The sequence below is a fragment of the Petromyzon marinus genome, unplaced genomic scaffold, assembly GCF_048934315.1.
Source record: "Petromyzon marinus isolate PM22_M1 ecotype Great Lakes invasive population unplaced genomic scaffold, UKy_Petmar_22M1.pri1.0 PM_Scaffold_36, whole genome shotgun sequence".
Taxonomy (NCBI): domain Eukaryota; kingdom Metazoa; phylum Chordata; class Hyperoartia; order Petromyzontiformes; family Petromyzontidae; genus Petromyzon; species Petromyzon marinus.
This window is the reverse complement of record NW_027423346.1, coordinates 643,318-670,395: the sequence shown is the minus strand read 5'-3', so window position 1 is coordinate 670,395 and position 27,078 is coordinate 643,318. Positions and strand designations below refer to the sequence as shown.

The following is a 27,078-nucleotide window of genomic DNA, read 5'->3' as shown; positions in this document are numbered from 1 at the left end:
TCACCGAGTCACTCACTCACTAACTCACTCACCCAGTCACTCACTCACTAACTCACTCACCCAGTCACTCACTCACTAACTAACTCACTGAGTCACTCACTCACTAACTCACTCACTGAGTCACTCACTGAGTCACTCACTGAGTCACTCACTAACTCACTCACTGAGTCACTCACTGAGTCACTCACTGAGTCACTCACTCACTAACTAACTCACCGAGTCACTCACTCACTAACTCACTCACTCAGTCACTCACTCACTAACTCACTCACTGAGTCACTCACTCACTAACTAACTCACTGAGTCACTCACTCACTAACTCACTCACTGAGTCACTCACTGAGTCACTCACTGAGTCACTCACTCACTAACTCACTCACTGAGTCACTCACTCACTAACTAACTCACTGAGTCACTCACTCACTAACTCACTCACTCAGTCACTCACTGAGTCACTCACTGAGTCACTCACTCACTAACTCACTCACTGAGTCACTCACTCACTAACTAACTCACTGAGTCACTCACTCACTAACTCACTCTCTCAGTCACTCACTCACTGACTCACTGACTGAGTCACTCACTCACTAACTAACTCACTGAGTCACTCACTCACTAACTCACTCACTGAGTCACTCACTCACTAACTCACTGACTAAGTCACTCACTGAGTCACTCACTCACTAACTCACTCACTGAGTCACTCACTCACTAACTAACTCACTGAGTCACTCACTCACTAACTCACTCACTCAGTCACTCACTGAGTCACTCACTCACTAACTCACTCACTGAGTCACTCACTCACTAACTAACTCACTGAGTCACTCACTCACTAACTCACTCACTCAGTCACTCACTGACTGAGTCACTCACTCACTCACTGAGTCTCTCACCGAGTCACTAACTCACTGAGTTACTCACTGAGTCACTCACTCACTGAGTTACTCACTGACTGAGTGACCCACCGAGTCACTCACTCACTCACTGACTGAGTCACTTACTGAGTCACTGACTGAGTCACTCACTGACTGACTGAGTCACTCACCGAGTCACTGACTGAGTCACTCACTCACTGACTGAGTCACTCACTGAGTCACTCACCGAGCCCCTGGTAGGCTCCCGGAGTCTCCCGCCGGCTCTGGGAGCCTCTGTAGACCCCTGCCGTGCCACTGAGTCACTCACTGAGTCACTCACTAACTCACTCACTGAGTCACTCACTGAGTGAGTCACTCACTGAGTCACTCACTGAGTCACTGACTGACTGAGTCACCGGTAGGCTCCCGGAGTCTCCCGCTGGCTCTGGGAGCCTCTGTAGACCCCTGCCGTGCCACTGAGTCACTCACTGACTGGGTCACTCACTAAGTGAGTCACTCACTGAGTCACTCACTGAGTCACTCACTGAGTCACTCACTCACCGAGCTCCCCGGTAGGCTCCCGGAGTCTCCCGCTGGCTCTGGGAGCCTCTGTAGACCCCTGCCGTGCCACTGAGTCACTCACTGAGTCACTCACTAACTCACTCACTGAGTCACTCACTGAGTGAGTCACTCACTGAGTCACTCACTGAGTCACTGACTGACTGAGTCACCGGTAGGCTCCCGGAGTCTCCCGCTGGCTCTGGGAGCCTCTGTAGACCCCTGCCGTGCCACTGAGTCACTCACTGAGTCACTCACTAACTCACTCACTGAGTCACTCACTGAGTGAGTCACTCACTGAGTCACTCACTGAGTCACTCATTGACTGACTGAGTCACCGGTAGGCTCCCGGAGTCTCCCGCTGGCTCTGGGAGCCTCTGTAGACCCCTGCCGTGCCACTGAGTCACTCACTGACTGGGTCACTCACTAAGTGAGTCACTCACTGAGTCACTCACTGAGTCACTCACTGAGTCACTCACTCACCGAGCTCCCCGGTAGGCTCCCGGAGTCTCCCGCTGGCTCTGGGAGCCTCTGTAGACCCCTGCCGTGCCACTGAGTCACTCACTGAGTCACTCACTAACTCACTCACTGAGTCACTCACTGAGTGAGTCACTCACTGAGTCACTCACTGAGTCACTCACTGACTGAGTCACCGGTAGGCTCCCGGAGTCTCCCGCCGGCTCTGGGAGCCTCTGTAGACCCCTGCCGTGCCACTGAGTCACTCACTGAGTGAGTCACTCACTGAGTCACTCACTGAGTCACTCACTGAGTCACTCACTCACTGACTCACTGATTGAGTCACTCACTCACTAACTAACTCACTGAGTCACTCACTCACTAACTCACTCACTGAGTCACTCACTCACTGACTCACTGACTGAGTCACTCACTCACTAACTAACTCACTGAGTCACTCACTCACTAACTCACTCACTGAGTCACTCACTGAGTCACTCACTAACTCACTCACTGAGTCTCTCACCGAGTCACTCACTCACTCACTGAGTCACTCACTCACCGAGTCACTCACTGAGTCACTGACTGAGTCACTCACTCACTCACTCACCGAGTCACTCACTCACTGAGTTACTCACTGAGTCACTCACCGAGTCACTCACTCACTGAGTCACTCACTGAGTCACTCACTCACTAACTCACTGACTAAGTCACTCACTGAGTCACTCACTCACTAACTCACTCACTGAGTCACTCACTCACTAACTAACTCACTGAGTCACTCACTCACTAACTCACTCACTCAGTCACTCACTCACTGACTCACTGACTGAGTCACTCACTCACTAACTAACTCACTGAGTCACTCACTAACTCACTCACTGATTCACTCACTCACTAACTCACTCACTGAGTCACTCACTCACTAACTCACTGACTAAGTCACTCACTGAGTCACTCACTCACTAACTCACTCACTGAGTCACTCACTCACTCACTCAGTCACTCACTGAGTCACTCACTAACTCACCGAGTCACTCACTCAGTCACTCACTCACTCACTAACTCACCGAGTCACTCACTCACCGAGTCACTCACTGACTGAGTTACTCACTGACTGAGTCACTCACTGAGTCACTCACTCACCGAGTCACTCACTGAGTCACTCACTGACTGAGTCACTCACTGACTGAGTCACTCACTCACTGACTGAGTCACTCACTCACTCACTGAGTCAGTCACTGACTGACTCACTGAGTCACTCACTGAGTCGCTCACTGAGTCACTAACTCACTCACTGAGTCACTCACTGAGTCACTCACTGACTAACTCACCGAGTCACTGACTGAGTCACTCACTAACTCACTCACTGAGTCACTCACTGAGTCACTCACTCACCGAGCCCCCTGGTAGGCTCCCGGAGTCTCCCGCTGGCTCTGGGAGCCTCTGTAGACCCCTGCCGTGCCGCTGAGTCACTCACTGAGTCACTCACTAACTCACTCACTGAGTCACTCACTGAGTCACTGAGTCACTCACTGAGTGACTCACTGAGTCACTCACTGACTCACTCACTGAGTCACTCACTGAGTCACTCACTCACCGAGCTCCCCGGTAGGCTCCCGGAGTCTCCCGCTGGCTCTGGGAGCCTCTGTAGACCCCTGCCGTGCCGCTGATTCACTCACTGACTCACTAACTCACTCACTGAGTCACTCACTGAGTCACTCACTGAGTCACTCACTCACCGAGCCCCCTGGTAGGCTCCCGGAGTCTCCCGCTGGCTCTGGGAGCCTCTGTAGACCCCTGCCGTGCCACTGAGTCACTCACTGAGTCACTGACTGAGTCACTCACTAACTCACTCACTGAGTCACTCACTGAGTCACTCACTCACCGAGCTCCCCTGGTAGGCTCCCGGAGTCTCCCGCTGGCTCTGGGAGCCTCTGTAGACCCCTGCCGTGCCACTGAGTCACTCACTGAGTCACTCACTAACTCACTCACTGAGTCACTCACTGAGTGAGTCACTCACTGAGTCACTCACTGAGTCACTGACTGACTGAGTCACCGGTAGGCTCCCGGAGTCTCCCGCTGGCTCTGGGAGCCTCTGTAGACCCCTGCCGTGCCACTGAGTCACTCACTGACTGGGTCACTCACTAAGTGAGTCACTCACTGAGTCACTCACTGAGTCACTCACTGAGTCACTCACTCACCGAGCTCCCCGGTAGGCTCCCGGAGTCTCCCGCTGGCTCTGGGAGCCTCTGTAGACCCCTGCCGTGCCACTGAGTCACTCACTGAGTCACTCACTAACTCACTCACTGAGTCACTCACTGAGTGAGTCACTCACTGAGTCACTCACTGAGTCACTGACTGACTGAGTCACCGGTAGGCTCCCGGAGTCTCCCGCTGGCTCTGGGAGCCTCTGTAGACCCCTGCCGTGCCACTGAGTCACTCACTGAGTCACTCACTAACTCACTCACTGAGTCACTCACTGAGTGAGTCACTCACTGAGTCACTCACTGAGTCACTCATTGACTGACTGAGTCACCGGTAGGCTCCCGGAGTCTCCCGCTGGCTCTGGGAGCCTCTGTAGACCCCTGCCGTGCCACTGAGTCACTCACTGACTGGGTCACTCACTAAGTGAGTCACTCACTGAGTCACTCACTGAGTCACTCACTGAGTCACTCACTCACCGAGCTCCCCGGTAGGCTCCCGGAGTCTCCCGCTGGCTCTGGGAGCCTCTGTAGACCCCTGCCGTGCCACTGAGTCACTCACTGAGTCACTCACTAACTCACTCACTGAGTCACTCACTGAGTGAGTCACTCACTGAGTCACTCACTGAGTCACTCACTGACTGAGTCACCGGTAGGCTCCCGGAGTCTCCCGCCGGCTCTGGGAGCCTCTGTAGACCCCTGCCGTGCCACTGAGTCACTCACTGAGTGAGTCACTCACTGAGTCACTCACTGAGTCACTCACTGAGTCACTCACTCACTGACTCACTGATTGAGTCACTCACTCACTAACTAACTCACTGAGTCACTCACTCACTAACTCACTCACTGAGTCACTCACTCACTGACTCACTGACTGAGTCACTCACTCACTAACTAACTCACTGAGTCACTCACTCACTAACTCACTCACTGAGTCACTCACTGAGTCACTCACTAACTCACTCACTGAGTCTCTCACCGAGTCACTCACTCACTCACTGAGTCACTCACTCACCGAGTCACTCACTGAGTCACTGACTGAGTCACTCACTCACTCACTCACCGAGTCACTCACTCACTGAGTTACTCACTGAGTCACTCACCGAGTCACTCACTCACTGAGTCACTCACTGAGTCACTCACTCACTAACTCACTGACTAAGTCACTCACTGAGTCACTCACTCACTAACTCACTCACTGAGTCACTCACTCACTAACTAACTCACTGAGTCACTCACTCACTAACTCACTCACTCAGTCACTCACTCACTGACTCACTGACTGAGTCACTCACTCACTAACTAACTCACTGAGTCACTCACTAACTCACTCACTGATTCACTCACTCACTAACTCACTCACTGAGTCACTCACTCACTAACTCACTGACTAAGTCACTCACTGAGTCACTCACTCACTAACTCACTCACTGAGTCACTCACTCACTCACTCAGTCACTCACTGAGTCACTCACTAACTCACCGAGTCACTCACTCAGTCACTCACTCACTCACTAACTCACCGAGTCACTCACTCACCGAGTCACTCACTGACTGAGTTACTCACTGACTGAGTCACTCACTGAGTCACTCACTCACCGAGTCACTCACTGAGTCACTCACTGACTGAGTCACTCACTGACTGAGTCACTCACTCACTGACTGAGTCACTCACTCACTCACTGAGTCAGTCACTGACTGACTCACTGAGTCACTCACTGAGTCGCTCACTGAGTCACTAACTCACTCACTGAGTCACTCACTGAGTCACTCACTGACTAACTCACCGAGTCACTGACTGAGTCACTCACTAACTCACTCACTGAGTCACTCACTGAGTCACTCACTCACCGAGCCCCCTGGTAGGCTCCCGGAGTCTCCCGCTGGCTCTGGGAGCCTCTGTAGACCCCTGCCGTGCCGCTGAGTCACTCACTGAGTCACTCACTAACTCACTCACTGAGTCACTCACTGAGTCACTGAGTCACTCACTGAGTGACTCACTGAGTCACTCACTGACTCACTCACTGAGTCACTCACTGAGTCACTCACTCACCGAGCTCCCCGGTAGGCTCCCGGAGTCTCCCGCTGGCTCTGGGAGCCTCTGTAGACCCCTGCCGTGCCGCTGATTCACTCACTGACTCACTAACTCACTCACTGAGTCACTCACTGAGTCACTCACTGAGTCACTCACTCACCGAGCCCCCTGGTAGGCTCCCGGAGTCTCCCGCTGGCTCTGGGAGCCTCTGTAGACCCCTGCCGTGCCACTGAGTCACTCACTGAGTCACTGACTGAGTCACTCACTAACTCACTCACTGAGTCACTCACTGAGTCACTCACTCACCGAGCTCCCCTGGTAGGCTCCCGGAGTCTCCCGCTGGCTCTGGGAGCCTCTGTAGACCCCTGCCGTGCCACTGAGTCACTCACTGAGTCACTCACTAACTCACTCACTGAGTCACTCACTGAGTGAGTCACTCACTGAGTCACTCACTGAGTCACTGACTGACTGAGTCACCGGTAGGCTCCCGGAGTCTCCCGCTGGCTCTGGGAGCCTCTGTAGACCCCTGCCGTGCCACTGAGTCACTCACTGACTGGGTCACTCACTAAGTGAGTCACTCACTGAGTCACTCACTGAGTCACTCACTCACCGAGCTCCCCGGTAGGCTCCCGGAGTCTCCCGCTGGCTCTGGGAGCCTCTGTAGACCCCTGCCGTGCCACTGAGTCACTCACTGAGTCACTCACTAACTCACTCACTGAGTCACTCACTGAGTGAGTCACTCACTGAGTCACTCACTGAGTCACTGACTGACTGAGTCACCGGTAGGCTCCCGGAGTCTCCCGCTGGCTCTGGGAGCCTCTGTAGACCCCTGCCGTGCCACTGAGTCACTCACTGAGTCACTCACTAACTCACTCACTGAGTCACTCACTGAGTGAGTCACTCACTGAGTCACTCACTGAGTCACTCATTGACTGACTGAGTCACCGGTAGGCTCCCGGAGTCTCCCGCTGGCTCTGGGAGCCTCTGTAGACCCCTGCCGTGCCACTGAGTCACTCACTGACTGGGTCACTCACTAAGTGAGTCACTCACTGAGTCACTCACTGAGTCACTCACTGAGTCACTCACTCACCGAGCTCCCCGGTAGGCTCCCGGAGTCTCCCGCTGGCTCTGGGAGCCTCTGTAGACCCCTGCCGTGCCACTGAGTCACTCACTGAGTCACTCACTAACTCACTCACTGAGTCACTCACTGAGTGAGTCACTCACTGAGTCACTCACTGAGTCACTGACTGACTGAGTCACCGGTAGGCTCCCGGAGTCTCCCGCTGGCTCTGGGAGCCTCTGTAGACCCCTGCCGTGCCACTGAGTCACTCACTGAGTCACTCACTGACTGGGTCACTCACTCACTGAGTCACTCACTGAGTCACTCACTGACTGACTGAGTCACCGGTAGGCTCCCGGAGTCTCCCGCTGGCTCTGGGAGCCTCTGTAGACCCCTGCCGTGCCACTGAGTCACTCACTGACTGGGTCACTCACTAAGTGAGTCACTCACTGAGTCACTCACTGAGTCACTCACTGAGTCACTCACTCACCGAGCTCCCCGGTAGGCTCCCGGAGTCTCCCGCTGGCTCTGGGAGCCTCTGTAGACCCCTGCCGTGCCACTGAGTCACTCACTGAGTCACTCACTAACTCACTCACTGAGTCACTCACTGAGTGAGTCACTCACTGAGTCACTCACTGAGTCACTGACTGACTGAGTCACCGGTAGGCTCCCGGAGTCTCCCGCTGGCTCTGGGAGCCTCTGTAGACCCCTGCCGTGCCGCTGATTCACTCACTGAGTCACTCACTGAGTCACTCACTAACTCACTCACTGAGTCACTCACTAACTCACTCACTGAGTCACTCACTGAGTCACTCACTGACTGACTGAGTCACCGGTAGGCTCCCGGAGTCTCCCGCTGGCTCTGGGAGCCTCTGTAGACCCCTGCCGTGCCACTGAGTCACTCACTGACTGGGTCACTCACTGAGTGAGTCACTCACTGAGTCACTCACTGAGTCACTCACTCACCGAGCCCCCTGGTAGGCTCCCGGAGTCTCCCGCTGGCTCTGGGAGCCTCTGTAGACCCCTGCCGTGCCACTGAGTCACTCACTGACTGGGTCACTCACTGAGTGAGTCACTCACTGAGTCACTCACTGAGTCACTCACTGACTGACTGAGTCACCGGTAGGCTCCCGGAGTCTCCCGCTGGCTCTGGGAGCCTCTGTAGACCCCTGCCGTGCCGCTGTCGGGAGGAGGCCTGGAGCCATGATGCTGACGTCGCCGCAGGACGCGGGGAGAGAGACACCGGGACAGCCGCCGGGACACGTGGAGCCCGAGACTCCGTCGGGTGAGACAGGGAGAGAGAGACACAGGGAGAGAGACACAGAGAGAGACACGGGGAGAGAGAGAGAGACACGGGGAGAGAGAGACACGGGGAGAGACACGGGGAGAGAGACACGGAGAGAGAGAGACACGGGGAGAGAGAGAGACACGGCGAGAGAGAGACACCGGGAGAGAGACACCGGGACAGCCGCCGGGACACGTGGAGCCCGAGACTCCGTCGGGTGAGACACCGGGACAGAGACACGGGGAGAGACACGGGGAGAGACACAGAGAGAGACACGGGGAGAGAGAGAGACACGGGGAGAGAGACACCGGGACAGCCGCCAGGACACGTGGAGCCCGAGACTCCGTCGGGTGAGACAGGGAGAGAGAGACACAGGGAGACACAGGGGGAGAGAGAGACACTGGGAGAGACACAGAGAGAGACACGGGGAGAGAGACACAGGGAGAGACACGGGGAGAGAGACACAGGGAGAGAGACACGGGGAGAGAGACACCGGGACAGCCGCCAGGACACGTGGAGCCCGAGACTCCGTCGGGTGAGACACCGGGAGACAAAGAGAGACACGGGAAGAGAGAGAGACACGGGGAGAGAGAGAGAGAGACACGGAGAGACAGAGAGACACGGGGAGAGAGAGAGACGTGGGGAGAGAGACACAGGGAGAGAGACACGGGGAGAGACACGGGGAGAGACACGGGGACAGGGAGAGAGAGACACACAGGGAGAGAGACACCGGGACAGCCGCCAGGACACGTGGAGCCCGAGACTCCGTCGGGTGAGACACCGGGAGACAAAGAGAGACACGGGGACAGAGAGAGACACGGAGAGAGAGAGACACGGAGAGAGACACGGGGAGAGAGAGAGACACGGGGAGAGAGACACCGGGACAGCCGCCAGGACACGTGGAGCCCGAGACTCCGTCGGGTGAGACACCGGGACAGAGACACAGGGACAGAGAGAGACACCGGGAGACACAGGGAGAGACACGGGGAGAGAGACACCAGGACAGCCGCCAGGACACGTGGAGCCCGAGACTCCGTCGGGTGAGACACCGGGAGAGAGAGAGACACGTGGAGAGAGACACGGGGAGAAAGACACGGGGAGAGAGACACGGGGAGAGACACGGGGAGAGACACGGGGAGAGAGACACGGGGAGAGAGACACGGGGAGAGAGACACGGGGACAGCCGCCAGGACACGTGGAGCCCGAGACTCCGTCGGGTGAGACACCGGGACAGAGACACGGGGAGAGACACGGGGAGACACCGGGAGAGACACGGGGAGAGAGAGAGACACGGGGAGACACAGGGAGAGAGACACGGGGAGAGAGACACGGGGAGAGAGAGACGGGGAGAGAGAGAGAGAGAGAGACACGTGGAGCCCGAGACTCCGTCGGGTGAGACACCGGGACAGAGACACGGGGAGACACAGGGTGAGAGAGACACAGGGAGAGAGACACAGGGAGAGAGACACGGGGAGAGAGACACCGGGACAGCCGCCAGGACACGTGGAGCCCGAGACTCCGTCGGGTGAGACACGGGGAGGGAGACACGGGGACAGAGACACGGGGAGAGACACGGGGAGAGAGAGACACGGAGAGACAGAGAGACACGGGGAGAGAGAGAGACGCGGGGAGAGAGACACAGGGAGAGAGACACGGGGAGAGACACGGGGAGAGACACGGGGACAGGGAGAGAGAGACACACAGGGAGAGAGACACCGGGACAGCCGCCAGGACACGTGGAGCCCGAGACTCCGTCGGGTGAGACACGGGGAGGGAGAGAGACACGTGGGGAGACACAGTGAGAGACACGGAGAGACACGGGGAGAGACACGGGGAGAGACACGGGGAGAGAGACACGGGGAGAGAGACACGGGGACAGCCGCCAGGACACGTGGAGCCCGAGACTCCGTCGGGTGAGACACGGGGAGAGAGAGACACGGCGAGAGAGAGACACCGGGAGACACAGGGACAGAGAGAGACACCGGGAGACACAGGGAGAGACACGGGGAGAGAGACACCGGGACAGCCGCCAGGACACGTGGAGCCCGAGACTCCGTCGGGTGAGACACCGGGACAGAGACACGGGGAGAGACACGGGGAGACACCGGGAGAGACACGGGGAGAGAGAGAGACACGGGGAGACACAGGGAGAGAGACACGGGGAGAGAGAGACGGGGAGAGAGAGAGAGAGACACGTGGAGCCCGAGACTCCGTCGGGTGAGACACCGGGACAGAGACACGGGGAGAGACACGGGGAGAGAGAGACACAGGGAGACACACAGGGAGAGACACGGGGAGAGAGAGAGACAAGGAGAGAGAGACACGGGGAGAGAGACAGGGAGAGACACGGGGAGAGACGGGGAGAGAGAGACACGGGGAGAGAGAGAGACACGGGGAGAGAGAGACACGGGGAGAGACACAGGGAGAGACACGGGGAGAGACGGGGAGAGAGAGACACGGGGAGAGACACGGGGAGAGACGGGGAGAGAGAGACACGGGGAGAGAGAGACACGGGGAGACACGGGGAGACACGGGGAGAGACACGGGGAGAGACGGGGAGAGAGAGACACGGGGAGAGAGAGACACGGGGAGAGACACGGGGAGAGACACGGGGAGACACGGGGAGAGACACGGGGAGAGACACGGGGAGAGAGACACAGGGAGAGAGACACCGGGACAGCCGCCGGGACACGTGGAGCCCGAGACTCCGTCGGGTGAGACACCGGGAGAGAGACACGGGGAGAGAGAGACACGGGGAGAGAGAGACACGGGGAGAGACACAGGGAGAGACACGGGGAGAGACGGGGAGAGAGAGACACGGGGAGAGAGAGACACGGGGAGAGACAAGGGGAGAGACACGGGGAGAGACACAGAGAGAGACACGGGGAAAGACGGGGAGAGAGAGACACGGGGAGAGAGAGACACGGGGAGAGACACGGGGAGAGACACGGGGAGACACGGTGAGAGAGAGACACGGGGAGAGAGAGACACGGGGAGAGACACGGGGAGAGACACGGGGAGAGACACGGGGAGAGACACGGGGAGAGACACGGGGAGAGAGACACAGGGAGAGAGACACCGGGACAGCCGCCGGGACACGTGGAGCCCGAGACTCCGTCGGGTGAGACACCGGGAGAGAGACACGGGGAGAGAGAGACACGGGGAGAGAGAGACACGGGGAGAGACACAGGGAGAGACACGGGGAGAGATGGGGAGAGAGAGACACGGGGAGAGAGAGACACGGGGAGAGACAAGGGGAGAGACACGGGGAGAGACACGGGGAGAGACACGGAGAGAGACACGGGGAAAGACGGGGAGAGAGAGACACGGGGAGAGAGAGAGACACGGGGAGAGACACGGGGAGACACGGTGAGAGAGAGACACGGGGAGAGAGAGACACGGGGAGAGACACGGGGAGAGACACGGGGAGAGGGAGAGACACGGGGAGAGAGAGACACGGGGACAGAAAGACACGGGGAGAGACACGGGGAGAGAGAGACAGGGGAGAGACACAGGGAGAGACACGGGGAGACACGGGGAGAGAGAGAGACACGGAGAGAGAGAGACACGGGGAGAGAGAGAGACACGGGGAGAGAGAGAGAGACACGGGGAGAGAGAGAGACACAGGGAGAGAGAGAGACACGGGGAGAGAGAGAGACACGGGGAGAGAGAGAGACACGGGGAGAGAGAGAGACACGGGGAGAGAGAGAGACACGGGGAGAGAGAGACACGGGGAGAGACACAGGGAGAGACACGGGGAGAGACGGGGAGAGAGAGACACGGGGAGAGAGAGAGACACGGGTAGAGAGAGACATGGGGAGAGACACAGGGAGAGACACGGGGAGAGACGGGGAGAGAGAGACACGGGCAGAGAGAGACACGGTGAGAGACACGGGGAGAGACACGGGGAGAGACACGGGGAGACACGGGGAGAGACACGGGGAGAGACACGGGGAGAGACACGGGGAGAGACACGGGGAGAGACGGGGAGAGAGAGACACGGGGAGGGACACGGGGAGAGACACGGGGAGAGACACGGGGAGACACGGGGAGAGACACGGGGAGAGACACGGGGAGAGAGACGGGGAGACACGGGGAGAGACACGGGGACAGACGGGGAGAGAGAGACACGGGGAGGGACACGGGGAGAGACACGGGGAGAGACACGGGGAGACACGGGGAGAGACACGGGGAGAGACACGGGGAGAGACACGGGGAGACACGGGGAGAGACACGGGGAGAGAGACACGGGGGGAGACACGGGGAGAGAGACACGGGGAGAGAGAGACACGGGGAGAGACACAGGGAGAGACACGGGGAGAGATGGGGAGAGAGAGACACGGGGAGAGAGAGACACGGGGAGAGACAAGGGGAGAGACACGGGGAGAGACACGGAGAGAGACACGGGGAAAGACGGGGAGAGAGAGACACGGGGAGAGAGAGACACGGGAGAGAGAGACACGGGGAGAGACACGGGGAGAGACACGGGGAGACACGGGGAGAGAGAGACACGGGGAGAGAGAGACACGGGGAGAGACACGGGGAGAGACATGGGGAGAGGGAGAGACACGGGGAGAGAGAGACACGGGGACAGAGAGACACGGGGAGAGACACGGGGAGAGAGAGACAGGGGAGAGACACAGGGAGAGACACGGGGAGACATGGGGAGAGAGAGAGACACGGAGAGAGAGAGACACGGGGAGAGAGAGAGACACGGGGAGAGAGAGAGACACGGGGAGAGAGAGAGACACAGGGAGAGAGAGACACGGGGAGAGAGAGAGACACGGGGAGAGAGAGAGACACGGGGAGAGAGAGAGACACAGGGAGAGAGAGACACGGGGAGAGACACAGGGAGAGACACGGGGAGAGACGGGGAGAGAGAGACACGGGGAGAGAGAGAGACACGGGTAGAGAGAGACATGGGGAGAGACACAGGGAGAGACACGGGGAGAGACGGGGAGAGAGAGACACGGGCAGAGAGAGACACGGGGAGAGACACGGGGAGAGACATGGGGAGAGACACGGGGAGACACGGGGAGAGACACGGGGAGAGACACGGAGAGAGACACGGGGAGAGACGGTGAGAGAGAGACACGGGGAGAGAGAGACACGGGGAGGGACACGGGGAGAGACATGGGGAGAGACACGGGGAGACACGGGGAGAGACACGGGGAGAGACACGGGGAGAGACACAGAGAGAGACGCGGGGAGAGAGACACCGGGACAGCCGCTGGGACACGTGGAGCCCGAGACTCCGTTGGGTGAGACACTGGGACAGAGACACGTGGAGAGAGAGAGACACGGGGAGACACACGGGGAGAGAGAGAGAGAGACACGGGGAGAGAGAGACACGGGGAGAGACACGGGGAGAGACACTGGGAGAGAGAGAGACACGGGGAGACATGGGGAGAGACACCGGGAGACACGGAGAGAGAGAGACACGGGGAGAGACGGGGAGAGAGACACCGGGACAGCCGCCAGGACACGTGGAGCCCGAGACTCCGTAGGGTGAGACACCGGGAGAGAGACACGGGGAGACACAGGGGGAGAGAGAGAGAGACACAGGGAGAGAGAGACACGGGGAGAGACACGGGGAGAGACACGGGGAGAGAGAGAGAGACACGGGGAGACACGGGGAGAGACACCGGGAGACACGGGGAGAGAGAGACACGGGGAGAGAGAGACACGGGGAGAGAGACACCGGGAGACAGAGACACGTGGAGCCCGAGACTCCATCGGGTGAGACACGGGGACAGAGACACGGGGAGACACATGGGGAGAGAGAGAGACACGGGGAGAGAGAGAGACACGGGGAGAGAGAGAGAGACACAGGGAGAGACACGGGGAGAGAGGGACACGAGGACAGAGACACGGGGAGAGACACGGGGAGACACGGGGAGAGACACGGGGAGAGAGATAGACGCAGTTAGAGAGAGACACGGGGAGAGAGAGACGCGGGGAGAGAGACACCGGGACAGCCGCCAGGACACCTGGAGCCCGAGACTCCGTCGGGTGAGACACCGGGACAGAGACACAGGGAGAGACACGGTGAGAGAGAGACACGGGGAGAGAGAGACACGGGGAGAGAGAGAGACACAGGGAGAGAGAGAGAGACACGGGGAGAGAGAGAGAGACACGGGGAGAGAAAGACACCGGGAGACACAGGGACAGAGAGAGACACCGGGACAGCCGCCAGGACACGTGGAGCCCGAGACTCCGTCGGGTGAGACACCGGGAGAGAGACACGGGGAGAGACACGGAGAGAGAGAGACACGGGGAGAGAGAGACACGGGGAGAGAGAGACACGGGGAGAGAGACACCGGGACAGCCGCCAGGACACGTGGAGCCCGAGACTCCGTCGGGTGAGACACCGGGAGAGAGAGAGACACGGGGAGAGAGACACAGGGAGAGAGACACGGTGGAGAGAGAGAGACACGGGGACAGGGAGAGACACAGGGAGACACAGGGAGAGACACGGGGGAGACACGGGGAGACACGGGGAGAGAGACACGGGGAGAGAGAGACACGGGGAGAGAGAGAGGCATGGGGAGAGAGAGAGACACGGGGACAGGGAGAGACACAGGGAGACACAGAGAGACACGGGGAGAGAGACACCGGTACAGCCACCGGGACATGTGGAGCCGGAGACTCTGTCGGGTGAGACACGGGACAGTGAGAGACACGGGGAGAGAGACACGGGGAGAGAGACACGGGGGTAGACACCGGGAGAGAGAGACACGGGGGTAGACACCGGGAGAGAGACACGGGGGTAGACACCGGGAGAGACACGGGGAGACACGGGGAGAGAGAAAGAGACACGGGGACAGAGAGAGACACGGGGAGAGACAGGGAGAGACACGGGGAGACACGGGGAGAGAGAGACACGGCGAGACATGGGGAGACACGGGGAGAGAGAGACACGGAGAGAGAGACACGCGGAGAGAGAGACACGGAGAGAGAGACACGGGGAGATAGAGACACGGGGAGAGAGAGAGACACGGAGAGAGAGACACGGGGAGAGAGAGACACGGGGAGAGAGAGACACGGGGAGAGAGAGACACGGGGAGAGAGAGACACGGAGAGAGACACGGGGAGAGAGAGACATGGAGAGAGAGACACGGGGAGAGAGAGAGACACGGAGAGAGAGACACGGGGAGAGAGAGACATGGAGAGAGAGACACGGGGAGAGAGAGAGACACGGGGAGAGAGAGACACGGAGAGAGAGACACGGGGAGAGAGAGACATGGAGAGAGAGACACGGGGAGAGAGAGAGACACGGAGAGAGAGACACGGGGAGAGAGAGACATGGAGAGAGATACACGGGGAGAGAGAGAGACACGGAGATAGAGACACGGGGAGAGAGAGACACAGGCTGAGAGAGCGACACGGGGTGAGAGAGAGAGACAGGGAGAGAGAGACACGGGGAGAGAGAGAGAGTGTGTGTCTGTGCGTTTGTCTGTCTGTGTGTTTGTGTGTCTGTGTGTTTGTCTGTCTGTGTGTTTGTGTATCTGCGTGAGTGTCAAATATCTTAACTAAGCTCCCCTCATGGCATATGTGACCACCACAGGGGCTAAACCGGGGCTCTGGACGGGTGCGAGGGGCTGGTAACCCCTCCTCCTTCAATTAATTACCACTAAACTACGAATTAAACTGAAATATCTAACTAATAAGCTTGTGCTGGAGGCCCCGGGGGGCCAGGCGTCTATGACGTCTCCTGGCCAAACCCCAATTGGCGGAGCCAGGAGATTGAATCTCTACCCTCGGGGCTCCTCCAGAAACAACGAAAAGCCACTACGGGTGGCCACGTGGAATGTTCGAACGCTCACTGCGGAGGAGAGGCTGCCACTCCTCTGTCGGGAGCTGGACCGGTACCGCCTGGATCTATGTGGCATTCAGGAGGTCCGGTGGACCGGCTCTGGCTCCTGCCACCATGAGGGGAGGACAGTCCTCTACTCGGGGCAGCAGACTGCCAAACAACAGGGTGTGGCTCTTCTGAACAAAAGAATGAAGGGGGCGTGGGAGCGTGGCGGTGAGGTGTGGGAAGCTGTAAGCCCCAGGCTACTTTGGGCTCGCCTTCCCATCAACCGGAGGCGAGGAATGGTGGTCGTGGTTACTTATGCCCCCACCGAAGACGAACATCCGTGGAGGGATGCAGGCAAAGCTGATGAGTCAGATGCCTTCTATGACCTCCTGTCACAGGTGCTGGCTAAAGTGGCCCCTCGGGATAGAGTCATCTTGTTGGGTGACTTCAATGCCCGAGTTGGTCATGATGCTGGCACCTGGTCTGGAGTGATTGGAGGGCATGGGCCAGATCAGCTCAATAACAACGGTAGGAGGCTGCTAGATTTTTGTGCAGCCCATGGGCTTGTAATTAACAACACACTGTTCCGGCATCGGCGCATCCACACAACATCGTGGATGCATGCCGGGTCCAAGCAAGAACATCTGCTGGACTACATAGTGACGGACCAGCGGATGCGAGCCCATGTCCTTGACACCAGGACCTACCGTGGAGCTGATCAGCCCTCTGACCATCGACTAGTCATCTGTAAGATGCACCTGCCATTCTTCCACTCCGGTGGTGGGTGTACACCCAGGACCCCATTCCAACATAAAGTGGCCTGGTCTCAGTTATCTGATGAAAGTTGCAAGCGAGAATTCCATCATCGCTTGCGGCTGGGGTTGGCATCGTCCCCGACTCCTCCTGATGTCGAGGGAAAATGGGCGAGGTTTAGGACTGTGACTCATGCAGCTGCAATGGCTGCTTTGGGTACGCGGTCCAGACCTCCCCAGAGACCCTGGCTGACAGAGGAGATGTTCAGGATAATTGAGAAAAAGCAACAGGCCCACTGTCATCGGCTACAGAATCCCACGTCAGAGAATGAGGAGGCTTACCGCAGCCTTCGCTCGGAGGTTCGGAGAGCCGTGAGGCGCTGCAAGGATGGGTGGTGGTCGCGGGTTGCTGAGGAGATGGAGTCTGCCTCAGTGGCCCGTGATCACAAATCTCTATTTAACTCCATCAAAAAATTAACCTGCAGCGCCACACCTATTACCATCATTAGGGGAAAGAATGGTGATCCAATCTCTGACCCCCAGGAACAGGTTTGCAGATTTGCTGAGCATTTCTGTGAGATCCTGGGGGAGGGGAAATCCCTAAGCCAGGAAAACATCGTGGCACAAAGTGGGGATGACCCTGCTGAGGCTGCAGTGCCTCAAATATTGGAAGAAGTCACCCCCTGTGAGTGGCTGGCTGAGGTGCCATCTGTTGATGAAGTACTGAAGGCGATCCGGAGTCTGAGACCAGGAAAGGCACCGGGCAGAGATGATCTCCCAAGCGAAATGCTGAGGGAGGGTGGCGTTTGTGCACAGACTGCCCTACATGACATCATAACAACAGTCTGTAACAACTACAGGGGCATCTCACTCCTCAGTGTGCCAGGAAAGGTCCTGGCAAGGATTATTCAACATGGCCTTGCCAGGCACGCTGAGGAGAGGCTTGCGGAGCCCCAATGCGGTTTCAGGAAAGGGCGGTCCTGCACAGATGCCATATTTTCTGTCCGTCTGCTACAGCAGACGTGTAGGAAATTCCAGCAAGACCTACATATCTGTTTTATTGACGTGGTCAAGGCCTATGATACCATCAGTAGGCCTGGGCTCTGGGTTGTTCTTCGTGCTTTTGGAGTACCTGACCCTCTGCTCACGATCATTAAGGACCTTCATGATGGTGAGCGGGCCCGGGTAAAACTACGTGGCCGGGAGTCGGAGCCATTCCCTGTCCACCTTGGGGTGCGACAGGGATGTCCTCTGGCTCCCACATTATTTAACATCTAATTTGACCACGTAGTTCGTGAAGCCTTTGATGGCTGTACCGGAGGAATTTCCATATGGTACAGATATAATGGGAGGCTGATCGATGCCCGGGTGCGGTCAAGGGATGGCTCCCTATTGCTCAACCACGTTATGTATGCCGATGACCGGTACCAGCGGTGTCAAGATCGACCTCTGTGGAGGAGGCTCGTGAAGGATGCTACTGGGCAGTTGGAGGCAGTCGCCCTCCAACAACAACGGAGGGCGGAGGAGCGACGCTCACAACAACAAGCGGAGCGCCGGGGGGCTAAAGCACAGCAGGTTGGCACAGTAGGGGGCACAGGTGGTGCATCAGCCAGTCATCTCAGCCAGTCATCTCAGTGATCTCAGTCAGTCGACCCGTGGCACCTGCTGGGTCTGCCCCGTGACCTCCTGCCAGCGGGCGTTCGACACTTCACGTGGCCTCAGGGTGCACATAGCCTGGCACAAGCCTCGTGGTGACGTCACCGCCACTTAGTGGCGAATGGCGGTTGTTGTTGTTGTTGTGTGTGTGTGAGTCTATGTATGTGTGTGAGTCTATGTCTATGTGTGTGTGTCTATGTGTATCTATGTGTGTGTGTCTATGTCTATGTGTGTGTGTCTATGTGTATCTGTGTGTGTGTCTATGTGTGTGTGTCTATGTGTGTGTGTCTATGTGTGTGTGTGTGTCTATGTGTGTGTGTCTATGTGTGTGTGTGTCTATGTGTGTGTGTCTATGTGTGTGTGTCTATGTGTGTGCGTGTGTCTATGTGTGTGTATCTATGTGTGTGTGTGTCTATGTGTGTGTGTGTGTCTATGTGTGTGTGTCTATGTGTGTGTCTATGTGTGAGTGTCTATGTGTGTGTGTGTCTATGTGTGTGTGTGTCTATGTGTGTGTGTCTATGTGTGTGTGTCTATGTGTGAGTGTCTATGTGTGTGTGTGTCTATGTGTGTGTGTGTCTATGTGTGTGTGTCTATGTGTGTGTCTATGTGTGTGTGTGTCTATGTGTGTGTGTGTCTATGTGTGTGTGTCTATGTGTGAGTGTCTATGTGTGTGTGTCTATGTGTGAGTGTGTGTGTCTATGTGTGTGTGTCTATGTGTGAGTGTCTATGTGTGTGTGTCTATGTGTGTGTGTCTATGTGTGTGTGTCTATGTGTGTGTGTCTCTGTGTGTGTGTCTATGTGTGTGTGTCTATGTGTGTGAGTGTGTGTGTGTCTATGTGTGTGTGTGTCTATGTGTGTGTGTGTCTATGTGTGTGTGTGTCTATGTGAGTGTGTCTATGTGTGTGTGTGTGTCTATGTGTGTGTGTCTATGTGTGTGTCTATGTGTGTGTGTCTATGTGTGTGTGTCTATGTGTGTGTGTGTCTATGTGTGTGTCTATGTGTGTGTCTATGTGTGTGTGTCTATGTGTGTATGTCTATGTGTGTGTGTGTCTATGTGTGTGTGTCTATGTGTCTATGTGTGTGTGTGTCTATGTGTGTGTGTCTATGTGTGTGTGTCTATGTGTGTGTGTCTATGTGTCTATGTGTGTGTGTCTATGTGTGTGTCTATGTGTGTGTGTCTATGTGTGTGTGTCTATGTGTGTGTGTCTATGTGTGTGTGTCTATGTGTGAGTGTCTATGTGTGTGTGTCTATGTGTGTGTCTATGTGTGAGTGTCTATGTGTGTGTGTCTATGTGTGTGTGTGTCTATGTGTGTGTGTCTATGTGTGTGTGTCTATGTGTGTGTGTGTCTATGTGTGAGTGTCTATGTGTGTGTGTGTCTATGTGTGTGTGTCTATGTGTGTGTGTGTCTATGTGTGTGTGAGTGTCTATGTGTGTGTATCTATGTGTGTGTGTCTATGTGTGTGTGTCTATGTGTGTGTGTCTATGTGTGAGTGTCTATGTGTGAGTGTCTATGTGTGTGTGTCTATGTATGTGTGTGTCTATGTGTGTGTGTGTCTATGTGTGTGTGTGTCACTGTGTGTGTGTCACTGTGTGTGTGTGTGTCACTGTGTGTGTCACTGTGTGTGTCACTGTGTGTGTGTGTGTCACTGTGTGTGTCTCTGTGTGTGTCACTGTGTGAGTCACTGTGTGTGTGTGTATGTATGTGTGTGTCTCTGTGTGTGTCACTGTGTCACTGTGTGTGTCACTGTGTGTGTCACTGTGTGTGTCACTGTGTGTCTGTGTATGTAACTATGTGTGTGTATGTGTGTCACTGTGTGTGTGTGTCACTGTGTGTGTCTCTGTGTGTGTCACTGTGTGTGTCACTGTGTGTGTGTATGTATGTGTGTGTGTCACTGTGTGTGTCACTGTGTGTGTGTGTGTATTATGTGTGTGTGTGTCACTGTGTGTGTCACTGTGTGTGTCACTGTGTGTGTCACTGTGTGTGTGTCACTGTGTGTGTCACTGTGTGTCTGTGTATGTAACTATGTGTGTGTATGTGTGTCACTGTGTAACTGTGTGTGTGTCTCTTTGTGTGTCACTGTGTGTGTCACTGTATGTATGTGTCACTGTGTGTGTGTCACTGTGTGTGTCACTGTGTGTGTATCACTGTGTGTGTGTGTCACTGTGTGTGTGTCACTGTGTGTGTGTGTGTGTCACTGTGTGTGTGTCACTGTGTGTGTGTGTCACTGTGTATGTGTGTGTGTGAGTGTCTATGTGTGAGTGTCTATGTGTGAGTGTTTGTGTTTGCAGGCGGAGGAGGCGATGGAGGGGTTCCTGTGGGGGGCTCCTTGGGGGGCTCCCTGGGGGGCTCCTTGGGGGGCTCCTTGGGGGGCTCCTTGGGGGGCTCCTTGGGGGGCTCTCTGACTAGAGAGGAGCGCAGGAGACGGAGACGAGCGACGGCCAGGTGACACACACAGAGACACACACAGAGACACACACACAGAGACACACACAGAGACACACACAGAGACACACACACAGAGACACACACAGTGACACACACAGAGACACACACACAGAGACACACACAGAGACACAGAGACACACACAGTGACACACACAGTGACACACACACAGTGACACACACAGAGACACACAGTGACACAGAGACACACACACAGTGACACACACACAGTGACACACACACAGTGACACACACAGTGACACACACAGAGACACACACAGAGACACACACAGTGACACACACACACAGTGACACACACACAGTGACACACACACACAGAGACACACACAGTGACACACACACAGTGACACACACAGTGACACACACACAGTGACACACACAGTGACACACACAGAGACACACACAGAGACACACACAGAGACACACACAGAGACACACACACAGTGACACACACACAGAGACACACACAGACACAGTGACACACACACAGTGACACACACACAGTGACACACACAGAGACACACACAGAGACACACACACAGAGACACACACAGAGACACACACAGAGACACACACAGTGACACACACAGTGACACACAGAGACACACACAGTGACACACACAGTGACACACACAGTGACACACACAAAGACACACACAGTGACACACAGTGACACACACACACAGTGACACACACAGAGACACACACAGAGACACACAGTGACACACACAGTGACACACACAGTGACACACACACACACAGTGACACACACAGTGACACACACACACACAGTGACACACACAGTGACACACACAGTGACACACACACAGTGACACACACACAGTGACACACACAGTGACACACACAGTGACACACACAATGACACACACAGTGACACACACACAGTGACACACACAGTGACACACACAGTGACACACACAGTGACACACACAGTGACACACACAGTGACACACACAGAGACACACACAGTGACACACACAGTGACACACACAGTGACACACACACAGAGACACACACAGTGACACACACAGTGACACACACAGTGACACACACAGTGACACACACAGTGACACACACACAGAGACACACACAGTGACACACACAGTGACACACACACAGAGACACACACAGTGACACACACAGAGACACACAGTGACACAGAGACACACACAGAGACACAGAGACACACAGAGAGACACACACAGTGACACACACAGAGACACACACACAGTGACACACACAGTGACACATACACAGTGACACACACAGAGACACACACAGTGACACACACAGTGACACACACACAGTGACACACACAGTGACACACACACAGTGACACACACACAGACACACACAGTGACACACACAGTGACACACACACAGTGACACACACAGTGACACACACAGTGACACACACACAGTGACACACACACAGAGACACACACAGTAACACACACACACACACAGTGACACACACAGAGACACACACAGAGACACACACAGAGAGACACACACACAGAGACACACACAGTGACACACACAGTGACACACACACAGTGACACACACAGTGACACACACACAGTGACACACAGTGACACAGAGACACACACAGAGACACACACAGTGACACACACACAGTGACACACACACAGTGACACACACAGTGACACACACACAGTGACACACACACAGAGACACACACAGTAACACACACACACAGTGACACACACAGAGACACACACAGAGACACACACAGAGAGACACACACACAGAGACACACACAGTGACACACACAGTGACACACACACAGTGACACACACAGTGACACACACACAGTGACACACAGTGACACAGAGACACACACAGTGACACACACACAGTGACACACACACAGTGACACACACAGTGACACACACACAGTGACACACACAGTGACACACACACAGTGACACACACACACAGTGACACACACACAGTGACACACACACAGTGACACACACAGTGACACACACAGTGACACACAGTGACACACACAGTGACACACACACAGTGACACACACAGTGACACACACACACAGTGACACACACACAGTGACACACACAGAGACACACACAGTGACACACACACAGTGACACACACACAGTGACACACACACAGTGACACACACAGTGACACACAGTGACACACACACACAGTGACACACACAGTAACATACACACAGTGACACACACAGTGACACACACATACACATAGTGACTCACACAGTGACACACAGACACACACACACACAGTGACACACACAGTGACACACAGTGACACACACAGAGACACACACAGTGACACACAGTGACACACACAGTGACACACACAGCGACACACACAGAGACACACACAGTGACACACACAGTGACACACACAGTGACACACACACACAGTTACATAACATACACATAGTTACATACACACACATACACAGTTACACAGTGACACACACAGTGACACACACAGTGACACACACAGTGACACACACACACAGTGACACACACACAGTGACACACACACACAGTGACACACACACACAGTGACACACACACAGTGACACACAGTGACACACACAGAGACACACACACAGACACACAGAGAGACACACACAGTGACACACACACACAGTGACACACAGTGACACACACACACAGTGACACACACAGTGACACACACAGAGACACACACAGTGACACACACAGTGACACACACAGTGACACACACACACAGTGACACACACAGTGACACACACAGTGACACACACAGAGACACACACAGTGACACACACAGTGACACACACACAGTAACACACACACACAGTAACACACACACAGTGACACACACAGTGACACACACAGTGACACACACACAGTGACACACAGTGACACACAGTGACACACACAGTGACACACACAGTGACACACACAGTGACAAACATACACACATACACAGAGACACACACAGTGACACACATAGAGACACACACAGTGACACACACACACACAGTGACACACACAGTGACACACACAGTGACACACATAGAGACACACACAGTGACACACAGTGACACACACAGTGACACACACACAGTGACACACACAGTGACACACACAGTGACACACACACAGAGACACACACAGTGACACACACACAGTGACACACACAGTGACACACACACACAGTGACACACACAGTGACACACACAGTGACACACACACAGAGACACACACAGTGACACACACAGAGACACACACAGTGACACACACAGTGACACACACACAGAGACACACAGAGACACACACACAGTGACACACAGTGACACACACAGTGACACACACAGTGACACACACACAGTGACACACACACACAGTGTACACACACACAGTGACACACACACACACACACACAGTGACACACATACACACACACAGTGACACACACAGTGACACACACACACAGTGACACACACAGTGACACACACAGTGACACACACACAGTGACACACACAGTGACACACACACACAGTGACACACACAGTGACACACACAGTGACACACACACAGTGACACACACAGTGACACACACAGTGACACACACACACAGTGACACACACAGTGACACACACAGTGACACACACAGAGACACACACAGAGACACACACAGAGACACAGTGACACACACAGAGACACACACAGAGAGAGAGACACACAGTGACACACACAGAGACACACACAGTGACACACACAGTGACACACACAGTGACACACACACAGTGACACACACAGAGACACACAGAGACAGTGACACACAGTGACACACACAGTGACACACACAGTGACACACACACACAGTGACACACACAGTGACACACACAGTGACACACACAGAGACACACACAGTGACACACACAGAGACACACAGTGACACACACACAGTGACACACATACAGTGACACACACACAGTGACACACACACACAGTGACACACACACAGTGACACACACACACAGTGACACACACACAGTGACACACACAGAGACACACACACAGTGACACACACAGTGACACAGTGACACACACAGTGACACACACACAGTGACACACACAGTGACACACACACAGTGACACACACAGTGACACACACACACAGTGACACACACAGAGACACACACAGTGACACACACAGTGACACACACAGAGACACACACACAGTGACACACACACACAGTGACACACACAGTGACACACACAGTGACACACAGAGACACAGTGACACACAGAGACACACACAGTGACACACACAGTGACACACACAGTGACACACACAGTGACACACACACACACAGTGACACACACAGTGACACACACAGTGACACACACAGAGACACACACAGTGACACACACAGTGACACACACAGTGACACACACACACAGTGACACACACAGTGACACACACAGTGACACACAGAGACACACACAGTGACACACACAGTGACACACACAGAGACACACACACAGTGACACACACAGTGACACACACAGTGACACACACACAGTGACACACAGAGACACAGTGACACACAGAGACACACACAGTGACACACACAGTGACACACACAGTGACACACACACACAGTGACACACACAGTGACACACACACAGTGACACACAGAGACACAGTGACACACACACAGTGACACACACAGTGACACACACAGTGACACACACAGTGACACACACACAGTGACACACACACAGTGACACACACAGTGACACACACAGAGACACACACAGAGACACACACAGTGACACACACAGTGACACACACAGTGACACAGTGACACACACACAGAGACACACAGAGACACACACACAGAGACACACACAGTGACACACACAGTGACACACACACACAGAGACACACACAGTGACACACACAGTGACACACACACACAGTGACACACACAGTGACACAGTGACACACACACAGAGACACACAGAGACACACACACAGAGACACACACAGTGACACACACAGTGACACACACAGTGACACACACAGTGACACACACAGTGACACAGTGACACACACACAGAGACACACAGAGACACACACACAGAGACACACACAGTGACACACACAGTGACACACACACACAGAGACACACACAGTGACACACACAGTGACACACACACACAGTGACACACACAGTGACACAGTGACACACACACAGTGACACACAGAGACACAGTGACACACACACAGTGACACACACAGTGACACACACAGTGACACACACAGAGACACACACAGAGACACACACAGTGACACACACAGTGACACACACAGTGACACACACAGTGACACACACAGAGACACACACAGTGACACACACAGTGACACAGTGACACACACACAGAGACACACAGAGACACACACACAGAGACACACACAGTGACACACACAGTGACACACACACACAGAGACACACACAGTGACACACACAGTGACACACACACACAGTGACACACACAGTGACACAGTGACACACACACAGAGACACACAGAGACACACACACAGAGACACACACACAGTGACACACACAGTGACACACACAGTGACACACACAGTGACACACACACACAGAGACACACACAGTGACACACACAGTGACACACACACACAGTGACACACACAGTGACACAGTGACACACACACAGAGACACACAGAGACACACACACAGAGACACACACAGTGACACACACAGTGACACACACACACAGTGACACACACAGTGACACAGTGACACACACACAGAGACACACAGAGACACACACACAGAGACACACACAGTGACACACACAGTGACACACACAGTGAC

At 55.2% G+C, this 27,078-nt stretch overlaps 1 protein-coding gene across 2 annotated transcripts in view; it reads left to right on the top strand.

Annotated features, from left to right (window-relative positions):
• NHLH1 (nescient helix-loop-helix 1) overlaps nucleotides 1-27,078 on the top strand; it is a 43,949-nt gene that overhangs the window by 13,571 nt on the left and 3,300 nt on the right. Inside the window, exons 3-4 of one of the 2 annotated variants that reach the window (XM_076064191.1) lie at nucleotides 8,297-8,455; nucleotides 20,956-21,109. In XM_076064191.1, the coding sequence (XP_075920306.1) occupies nucleotides 8,374-8,455; nucleotides 20,956-21,109 (236 nt within the window). In that variant the 5' untranslated portion in view covers nucleotides 8,297-8,373. Of the gene's footprint in view, nucleotides 1-1,279; nucleotides 1,355-8,296; nucleotides 8,456-20,955; nucleotides 21,110-27,078 lie in introns of those variants that run through there. The other variant, XR_012940641.1, reaches the window with a different exon arrangement.